The sequence below is a fragment of the Musca autumnalis genome, unplaced genomic scaffold (assembly GCF_047663935.1).
Source record: "Musca autumnalis isolate F117 unplaced genomic scaffold, ASM4766393v1 scaffold_3, whole genome shotgun sequence".
In the NCBI taxonomy this organism is placed as follows: domain Eukaryota; kingdom Metazoa; phylum Arthropoda; class Insecta; order Diptera; family Muscidae; genus Musca; species Musca autumnalis.
Window position 1 is genome coordinate 127,335,289 of NW_027411866.1, and position 10,525 is coordinate 127,345,813.

General features: G+C 35.1%; 2 protein-coding genes across 3 annotated transcripts; one reads left to right on the forward strand and one right to left on the reverse strand.

The window, feature by feature from the left end:
- The first annotated feature begins 8,314 nt into the window (after nt 1–8,314).
- LOC141399660 (translation machinery-associated protein 7 homolog) lies at nt 8,315–8,829 on the forward strand. 2 transcript variants are annotated; one of them, XM_073978796.1, is made up of 2 exons: nt 8,315–8,429; nt 8,528–8,829. In XM_073978796.1, the coding sequence occupies exon 2, from the start codon at nt 8,549–8,551 to the stop codon at nt 8,741–8,743; it is 195 nt and encodes a 64-aa protein (XP_073834897.1). In that variant the 5' UTR covers nt 8,315–8,429; nt 8,528–8,548; the 3' UTR covers nt 8,744–8,829. The 2 variants fall into 2 exon arrangements, with proteins under 2 accessions (XP_073834897.1, XP_073834898.1); XM_073978797.1 differs by lacking the exon at nt 8,315–8,429 and adding an exon at nt 8,443–8,464.
- Nucleotides 8,797–10,238, reverse strand: LOC141399658 (ribokinase). The gene is made up of 3 exons (XM_073978792.1): nt 9,896–10,238; nt 9,288–9,836; nt 8,797–9,224 (listed from the first exon to the last, which is right to left on the reverse strand). Exons 1-3 carry the CDS (start codon nt 9,955–9,957, stop codon nt 8,873–8,875), a joined length of 963 nt encoding a protein of 320 aa, XP_073834893.1. The 5' UTR covers nt 9,958–10,238; the 3' UTR covers nt 8,797–8,872.
- Nucleotides 10,239–10,525: the final 287 nt, after the last annotated feature.

Here is a 10,525-nt window from a genome sequence, read left to right on the forward strand (position 1 = left end):
TCAAACTGCTGATTTGACAATTAAAAATAAAAAGAAATAAAATAAAATAATAAAAATTTAAACCAATGAAATAAAAAAAAAATAAAAAAACAGTGAAATTTATTTTGTTTGTTATTTGTTTAATCCGCCATGTTTGTTTTTTTACGTTGCTGCCATATCTACTATTTTTCCGTTTCTTTACTTTTGTGCAAAACTTGTTATGTGAGAGCAATTTTCACACAGAAATTCTCTCTTGCTACTTTTACTATTAAAAAGTAAAGGAACAAAGGTAATGTTGCCGATTTTTGTCGTTAACTCAGTTTTTTATTTTACCTTTTTTGCCATTAAAAAAGTAAAGGAAAAAGCTATTGAGTCTTTTTGACCAGTACTTTTGAGAAATCTTTCAAAATGCGAGTTGCAAAATTATGGAATTCCTTACCATCGAGTATCAAATGTTTCTCTGTCTCTCATCAGTAGTGGGATTCTCTAACTCATTTTTTTAGTTACCGACAATTTTCGGTAAAATTAAAACGCAAAATTATGAAAGAAAAGTTCAAATAAAAGTTCACAACACTCGTGCAATCGGTAGAACTTTACGACTGCTTTTTATTCGTCGCTAACTTACCGAAAACATCGTTAATTGCCGAAATTGTAAGCATTTTGATTTTACCGATTTTTGTCGGTAACTCAAAAAATGAGTTAGAGAATTGCAGTACAGACTTTTAAAACCAATGTGATAATTGGTTTGTTCCTTTACTTTTGAAAGTGGTAAAACCGGCAAAAGTAGCAAAAGTTGTAAACTGCTCCCATATGAATTGTATGGTGTATGAAGTAAAGGAACGCTTTTCGAGTAAAAAGTGGTAAAACTTGAAGATTCTTGCACGTAAAGGAACAGAGCTAATGTCTTTTTCATAGTAAGGCTAATTCGCTCTCTATTCGTTGTTCGAACCCAAATTACGATATAATTACTTCATTCCCCATACAAAATTTTGAGAATGAACAACGATTTTTGTACATTGTTCAATTTAAATTACTCTCAGAACGACGATAATATATGTGCCATCTCTAACAAATGAGAGAATTTATCGAAATAAATTAATTATGACAGGAAAAATACAAAATTTAAAAATTCATTAAAAACCAAAACATTTTTAGAGAAACTACAAAATAAGATCGTTTGGATTTCGTAAATGTAAACATAGTATTATGCCGGGCATACACTATGGACATGCAGGACAGCATTTGTAATAGTATTAGTCCCGGTCCACACTAGCGTGAATTTCATTTAAAAATTTCTTAAATCGAACTCCGCACAACAGCAATTTTATGATTTGACTCTACTACGGAAGTCGATCTAGAGACGCATAATTTCATATCAAAATTTCAGTGAAATTACTGTAGTGTGGCCCGGGACTTAGTAAATTTTGAAGTTTTTGTCAATGTATTTGGGAGTAGTTTTGGCAGGATTGAAATCAAAATAGTTTTGATTTTGTAAATGAACCCCTTTCAATCCGATGAGCTTTGTTTATTTTCCAAGTAACCAACAAATAATTTTTGAAAACAACAAATATTATTTGTGAAGAAATTTAAAATTTGGAAAACTTCAACCCAAAATCGAGTTCTGGATTGAAAGAATGCCACACACTATTCAATCACACACTTACACAAGGGTTCATCGGTTGCTGTCCTGCATGCCCATAGTGTATGTCCGGCATTAAGGCCCCGGCACATACGGTCCGTTCAGCGTCGCGTTACAACAACCACATGAAAACTTCAAGAACAAACTTGGCATCACCTACACTTTTTTTCATATGGTTGTTGTTTTTAACGCGTGACGCATCGTACAACGGACCGTATGTGCCGCGACCATTAGTCATCAAAAATATACAATATAGAACTTAGCAACTGTATTTCGAAAATTTTTGTAAAATTATGTAAATATTGTATTGTGTATAGTACTAACAAATGAAAAAAATAAAAAATGAATTTATCGTTGAGACATCATAATAATAAATTTTGATAGATAAAAGTTGTGTTCAGAACCTGCAAAATATGATTGCTTGCAGTAGTTTTCTCGTTTATGGCTGAAAATGCGTTTTCTAAAGTACAGTACACATTGTCACTTTTGAATTTTTGTTGAGATACAACAGCTGACGATGGTAGTGATGTTACCTTAGTTTTAAGTAAATATTTTAAGCCTATTTCTTGACGTGTTTTTTGCGATTTTATGTTCCTGAAGATGCAATTCAAAGAATTGCGAAATATCGAACAATAAAGATAATTGATATATTGCCCTCGAGCTTGAAAAAAATACTTATTTCTATGGCGAACAAAAAAGGTCGAAACAACAACAACAAAGTAAAGTTGAGACATCATAATAAATTTTGATAGATAAAAGTTGTGCTCAGAATCTACAAAATATTAGTACTTGCAGTAGTTTTCCCGTTTAGTGCTAAACATGCGTTACCGTGCTCCGAAATCTAGCAAGACTTGCACTTCTCTTTAAATAGCGCCGAATAACACCCTCTTCTCCTGTTTTCTGCCATACAATTTTGGCCTAGTAGAAACTAGCAGCAAGCATATTCATATGTTAATTGGTATCTAATATTATAACTGATACGTTGATTTTGACATTTCTGCTGGACTTTTTGGAAAAAAAAAACAAAGTAATTTAATTTTGTTTTTTCAAAATAGTCTGGCTTAATCCCATTGTTGTTGTTTTAGTATTTTAAAACAACTATTTTATTAGTGGAAAAGATTTGGCATTGTTCGCCAAGGGGTAAGGCAGGGAATACTATAGTTTCGATCCACGCCACTGGATCTCATCAGTTCCCTTGTTTCTTGTTTGTGGATATTCTCCACCGAAGTTATTTTTCAATAACTTCTTCAACAAGAAACTTTTTATACCCAAACATCAATCGTCAGCTCGAAGTATAAAGGTAAGCAAAGAAAAAAGTTCAATGAGGCTGAGGGTATAAGCCTTTAGGCTAAAGAGGGTATTTACACTTTGATACGACCAAAATGTGCCTCATCGAAATAATGGTTTTAGACCCCAAGTATGTTTGTACGATATCCGTTTCAGACAATTTTGTACGATATCCGTTTCAGACATGTCCATGTGCACGATAACTCTCGAACGGATCAATCGATTTGGTTCAAATTTTGTGTATCGAAATATTTTGTCCAGATTTGATTTAAGTTGGAAGATGGGCCATATCGGTACACTCCTTCAGGTACCTCCCCCACAAAAGTTCAAAAATGTTCGGAAAAATTGTCCGCACGATAACTCTTGAAGGGAGTAACCGAATTAGTCCATACTTTGCACATCGTGACATTTCTACCAGACATAGATGAGGTTCCAATATGGACCCTATTGGTCCACTCTTTCGGGTACCTCACACACAAAATTTTGCTTAAGTGCAGTTAAAGGCCTGCTCTCGAATCGCTTTGATTTTTGTTGCAGCCACTTGTATTCACTACCCCCCTTTACGATTATATAATTTTTTTCAGGAGCAAGTCCTTACTTCCTCAGAAATCAGCACAAAAACTGCAAACAACCCATATAATACCATGTGTCGTAGTTGGAGCGCACGATAACTCTCGAACGGATCAACATATTTGGTTCAAATTTTGGGTCTTTCAATATTTTGTCCAAACTTAGTTTAAGTTCGAAGATAGACCATTCGGTCCACTCCTTCCGCTACCTCCCCCACAAAGGTTCAAAATGTTTCGCCAAGATTGTGGGCATGATAACTCTAGGAGGGAGTAACCGAATTGAGTTAAACTTTGCTATTGGTAGTATTACTTTCAGGCATAGATCGGGTTCTAATATGGACTATATCGGTCCACTCATTTGGGTACATCCCACACAAAATTTGAAAAAAGGATAGTTTAACTCCTCTCTGATCTTATTAATTTGTGATGCAGCAGGTTGCACTTGCGACCCCTGTTACGTTGTATTTTTTTCGTGGGCAAGTCCATACTTCCTGAGATAATGACCCAAAAAGGTCCAGAAAATCCTACCGGCACCACCTAAACTGGCTAATGTGTAAAATAACCCTTTAAGAGAGAAATCGATTTAGCTCAAACTTTGTAAATTGAAAAGTAAAATTGTAATATATTTAAATTCAGAAAATTAGATACATTTTTAATTATATAGTCTGTAAGGAAAATATCCATAGACTAATAAAGAAAAAAACTATTTCCTACAGATTTGTATTGGGTCCGAATATATACTACCCTAAAGTTTGAAAAAAATGCACTCGTCTTGGATCATTCTGAATTTTGTTGCAACATGTAGTTTTTTGCGGCACTTTCCATCCTGGAAAATTTTCCCAACAGCTAAAAAACCTACAGAAGTATGTATTGTGTTAACTTTTTTTCTTCGGGTACGTGGCTGAGGGTATATCTCTGTCGGCTCAGCTGACTGATACTTTCTTACTTGTTTATTTTCCATTTCCTTCAGGTACCTTCCCCAACTTCAGGTTCGAATATGAACCATATTTGTCCACTCCTTCGGGTACCTCCAACACAAAATTTCGGATAAGTTCACTTTAAGACCTGATCTCGAATCGCGTTGATATTTTTTGAAGCAACTTGCATTCGCTGCCTCAATTACGATGGTAATATTTTTTTTAGGGGCAAGTCCATACTTCTTGAGAAAACAGCCCGAAAGTTGTAAAAACCTCTATGGCACCATACGTAGTGGTTGGAGAGCACGACAACTCTCGAACTGATCAACCGATTTGATCTAAAATTTGGCCTTCGTCATATTTTGTCCAAATTTAGTTTTTAGTTCGAAGATGGGCAATACCGGTCCACCAATATTTAAAAAAAATGTCACTAAAATGGTACGCACAATATCTCTTAAACGGGGCAACCAATTTGGTCCACACTTTTGATCTCCTAATATTTTGTCCAAATTTCGTTTAACTTCTAAAAGGGCCCATATCGGTCCATTAGAGTACCTCCGCCACAAAAGTTCAACATTTGGGATCCTTGGGAAATGTATACTGATGCTGTTCGTTGTGGTCCTGGCCTGGGTACATAAGGAAGGCTGAAATCATTTCTGCCTCTTATGTGACGAGGCCCTTATAATTCCCTTTCCAATGCACAAATATAAAACATACTGGAACGCAGTGCGATGTTTGGCATAAATATTTATTGATATCGTTTGAAATACCTGGCCCGTCTACATTGTGTTTCTCCTACTCCATTGATGCACCGCTTTTTGCTGGGATTTGATACCTTTAAAAAATAGTCACCACAAACTACAAAATAAGTTATTTTACTTACATTATCGTTTTCCATAATTTATTTAATAATTTTTTCCCTTTTTATATGTATTTATTTATTTTAATAGCCAAACGTTTGTTTATGTTTTTGCCAAGAAGTCCGCCACAAAACATTCGAATTTAAATCAGCTGATCAAACTTGCAAATTCTTACAAGAAAAATTTTCCTTGCAAAAACTTGTAAACAAACTCTCCAATATTCTCTCACAATTGTCTCCAAATTCTCTCTCTTGTACTTTGCAAGTTTGTTATCGAACAGCATTTTGTAAAAGTTTGTGCAAATTTGCACAAACTTTTGGGTTATCGTACAGACCTAATATCAGAGCAAGTTGTACACAAAAGTTATATGGCCTGTTCCCGTACTTTATAAAGTGGTGAAAGTCGTAAAAGTTGTAAAAGTCGTAAACGAATTTCATATAAATTTTGTTACGGGAACGCAAAATGTGTAAAAGTGGTAAAAATTGTAAAAACTTTTTAGTTCTGGAACAGAGCTATAGTTTTCTAAAATGATAAGCTCAGTGGAACTATTTTTTGATGATAGTGAAGAAAATATAGTTAACGTAGCATCTATCAGATGACACTTCTTAAGAGATAAATCGAATACTTTACAATTGCCATCAGTACTGTGAGTAAGTTTGGTTTCCAACATTCATCAAAAAAATTGTTAATTTTTTTGGGTTAAAACCAATTTTAGGCTTCCAAAAGACACTGTTATTTATATAGTAGAGGCATTAAAAATTACTTAAAAAACCCCCAAGAACAACAGCAATACAGCCACTCCTTGAAGTGTGTGCTGCTTTAAGATTTTTTGCAGAATGAAGCTTTCAAAAATCCCATGACAATGACTTTAACCTCGGGATGGCTCAGCCTACATTGTCAAAGGTATTAAGTGAAGCTCTGAAGTTAATAGAGAAAAAACTGTGTAAACCTTGGATTGTTTCCAAATTAACAGAAGAGGAAAATCGTTTTGTTGTCAAGTACGTTGTCAATTTCTACTTAATTTTGAGGTTTTTCATTTTCTACCTCAGCAGATTGTCCAATTGCACTCTTATTATCATCAAATGTCTCTTCAATTCCGTAGATCGCACCTGCAGTATTTGAAACCATATTAATGTGCAGTAAGTCTGGTATAAGTTGAATATATGGACTGGATTCGGATCGATGATAAAAAATTTCGATTTAAAGGAAAATTTTCTTCGCGTTAGCCGAGATTTGTTCATATCCATAGGAGAAAGCCTTAAATCCACGGCCGAAAGCCTGCTATATATGAAAGAATTTCGATTTAAACTAAACTTATCGTCGAAACCAAGGGATTTTTTGAACTTTCGGAGCCTATATCTCAGGAAGTATTGACTTTCTGGCCTCTTTGCTAATCCGCCTGCGTTCTCCTTTAGGAGACTCTGACATTCCTTTATAATTTGACATTTGGGAAGCAAGCAAGCGAAGATTGATTATGTTCTGACATTAAGTCTGCTACCGCTTTCTCCATCGACGACAAAGATATTTCTTGTGATGGTCCACCTCTGTGCCATTCATCTGGTGAAAGCACACAACTATTTAGGGGTCGATTATGGATTGCAATTCAACTGTAGTTGCGTTGCCAGATGAGAAAATCATACAATTAAAATGAGTGAAATGACAGACATTTTTATCAAATCCATTCAACATCAGTGTTTTGAACCTTCAGATATAAATTTAATTGTAAAAAAGTATGAATTTCAATGCAGAAACGGAATGTTCTATTTTGAAATTAGCTGTCGGCAACGCAACTGGAGTTGGGTTGCTATCCATAATCGACCCCTTAATTGCTCCCCAACATCCTTCCAAGCCTCATCAAAAGTGGCTTTAGTTTCGCCAAAAAGTCTGACTCCACGAGCTACGTTTTGGTGATCTTCCATTTTTTCAAGCAACATTTCAATTTGCAGTTTTGTAGTAATTTTTACCAATGTATGTACTGAAACACCAAAAAACGTATATCAAATAAATTCACTTAAAATAAATGAAAATGTTACTTACGTTTCAATTTTTCGTTTTTATTCCCAGCAAAAAATTTTGGAAGTTGTGCAATTGGAGTTATGATTTCACAACATCTTTCGATGTAGTCCAACAGAGTTATGAAAAATGCACTCCGTTCGATACATTTTATAAGCAGTTGCTGTAGAGATCCCTACAGAAAAAAACAGTTGTTTGATCCCTACACATTTCTTCAAAAGATAAACAAGAATGTATACATTTCGAAGAATTTGTTATAAAATAAAGAAATAACAACTTCAGTTGCGAACATTTTTGCGGTAAATCACGAGACGAAAATTTTTAATGGAGTGGAGTCCATGTCGAAAGCTGAACTAGTGATGGGAAGGCAACATAAAAAACATTAGGATGATGAAAGAAAATTAGATGCGCTTGGATTAAATCGAGAACGGAGGAAGTAAACTTTTTTTAATTTGTGTTTATATAATAAAGTTCTTTGTGTTCTTGTTTTACACAAATAATAAATACATTTTGTTTATTTTGGGATATTTCGCAATGGCTTGCATTTTAATTGCATCTTTAGACTGATTAAAAATGCAATCCGAGGAGTGCCTTTAAATTCAATCCAAAACACTACATCAAAAGCTGTGATTTGGATCGAAAATGGAGTGCATACTAGCTGTGGAAGCAAGATGGAGGGCATCCTAGCTGCGCGCTCTCTTGTAAAATGCATAAGTGAATTCATAGAAAAAGATACCAGCAAAAAATGTTGGAAATTGTGCAACTGGAGTTATGATTTTTGCTGGGTTGGTTTGTAAAAATGCACGGCGACAGCTAATTTGTTGTCCCCGGAAAATGAACTTTATGGCGACAGAATTTGACGTCGTCGGGCGACTTTTGCCATACGTAATGGAAAAATTGCAACTGGCAACGCGACACGACTCGCGTCGCAATACGAATCGACCCACAAATGACAAATATGAATTTTGACAGCTCAAATCGGATTCATCTTATTTTGCTGGGGATGCCAACCATAGTTCATGCTTCCAAAATTTTCCATTTGTCGTGCGTCGATACCATAGATTCCACTAAAAAATTGTATAATGTACTAAATTTTCCAGCACTGCATCTCAATTTTCTCAATACAATTTTTCCTTAGAGTTAAGTCGACTGTGCGTGTGATTGGGTAGGTTGTGTTGTCTATATTTAACGAAAAAACGTGTAAAATTTTCTAGAAAATATTGAATTGAAATCTGTGATTTTTTTTTTCTATTGTTGTTTTAGTCTTAATTTTCACCAAGAAAAATGTCTGGTCGTGAAGGAGGCAAGAAAAAGCCATTGAAGGCACCCAAAAAAGAATCCAAAGATATGGACGAGAACGACTTGGCTTTCAAACAGAAACAAAAGGAGGCACAAAAGGCTTTGGAGGCTGCTAAACAGAAAGCAGCTCAAAAAGGTCCCCTGGTTGGAGGCGGTATTAAGAAATCAGGCAAAAAATAATAAGCTAACAAAAATAATGGACTTCAATATTTAAAAATGAGTTAACAATAACAAATAAATTTTAAGGTTTTTTTGTATATAAGAAATTATTTTTTCTAGTTTGTGTTTACAAATTATATGGCATTGTTATTAAATTGATTGATAGGAAAATTCTTCCAATGGGCTTGGTACACTTTGGGCGTTTGGAAAACTAGACTGGGTACCGGGAAACTGGACAGAATAGGAAGCTTGCAAATTGGCATAACCAATATGTTGATGTAATGCCTTTTCCGGATATTTTGCCATATGGTAAGCTAAAGCACCCAGGAATGCGTCACCCGCTCCTGTAGTATCAATGACTTTTTCAACCTTTTGTCCGGGAACATGATAGAACTTTTCCTTATCCATTTTTTCCGAATATACAGCTCCTTGAGCGCCTAAAGTTATGATGACAGTATTTGCACCAATGTCCATTAATTTTTTTGTCGCCAGTTTGGCTTGTCTATTGTGGGAAGAGTAACAGGTTATCTCATGGAGTATTTTAAATGAAATAGCATGTACTTACTCCAATGTTTTTATTTCTTCGTTCTGTGTCATTAGGGCAGCCTCGGTTTCGTTAACACATAATATCTTTGCAGCCTGCAGCAACTCTTTGGGTGTATTTGCCATGGCTGGAGCTGCATTAAGTACAGAAATTCCCTTGAATCGTTTAAGGGCTTCTAATGTCCCCTCAAGCGATGTCTCCAATTGACACAAAAGTACTTTAGCCGAATCAAAGAGTTGTTGGCCTTCATTTACGTCAATAATATTAAGGCTATCATTTGCTCCCGTCACAATTATTATGTTATTTTCTCCTTCCTTTGAGACTGCAATTTGGGCAATCCCAGTATTTTGTTCTTGACATATTTTCACGTGTTGAGTATTAACACCTTCCTTTTGTAAGTTCTCCAGATATTTCTCACCCCAAGAATCATTGCCCAATTTAGCTATTAAGGCACATTTCGAACCCAAACGAGCCGCTGCAACACACTGGTTTGCTCCCTTGCCACCAAATCCATTCTCAAATTTATGACCGCGTATTGTTTCACCTTCTTTTGGTAAACGATCTACATAACTTTGATGAAGTTGTTTGTTAGTGGAGCAACGACAAAATGTCCAAAGGGGACTCCTTACCAAATGAAATCCACTATGGCTGAACCATAAACTAAGACATCAACATCTATAATATCACCCATTTTTGGTATTCTAATTCACACTCACCAAAATTTTCTTTAGAACTAATCAGCTGAGATGGCCATCATTCTTTTGGTGTGTTTCTGCTGCTCTTACCAAATCTTATCTTGGCATTTTAAAATGTGAGCAAATAATTTTGTTTGCAAAGCCAATTAAACATTTCCATTGACTTATCTTCACCGTATAATGAAATACATTTGTAATTGCCTTTTTTTTTGAATAAAAATAGAGGAAAAATAATAATAAAATTTAACCCATTAAGGTGCCGAAACTTTCGCAGGCTGATGGAGAGAGAGGTGAGGCATATGGTAACCCTCTACCTTTCAACACCCTCTCTCACCTACAAACTGACAATTGCCGCAAGGAAAATCGCCTAATGTAAATATGGACATATTACGGACAGTGTTGCCGTTTTGTTCATTTCGGCCCAAATTTGGGCCGAATAAAAAATAATTTTTAATTTTGGGCCGATAGGCGGCCCATATCCATTTTGGGTCCTTTTTCATGCTAATAATTTTAAACAATATTTTATAAAATATCAAATATTAGTCTTTGGGCTATTATAACATG

Bases quoted from the DNA above. Each gene is read 5' to 3' on its own strand.
- LOC141399660 (XM_073978796.1), top strand. From the start codon at position 8,549: ATGTCTGGTCGTGAAGGAGGCAAGAAAAAGCCATTGAAGGCACCCAAA.
- LOC141399658 (XM_073978792.1), bottom strand. From the start codon at position 9,957: ATGGGTGATATTATAGATGTTGATGTCTTAGTTTATGGTTCAGCCATA. The intron at 9,837-9,895 runs GTAAGGAGTCCC...ACTTCATCAAAG, and splicing joins GCCATAGTGGATTTCATTTG to TTATGTAGATCGTTTACCAA. The intron at 9,225-9,287 runs GTAAGTACATGC...TTCCCACAATAG, and splicing joins GAAGAAATAAAAACATTGGA to ACAAGCCAAACTGGCGACAA.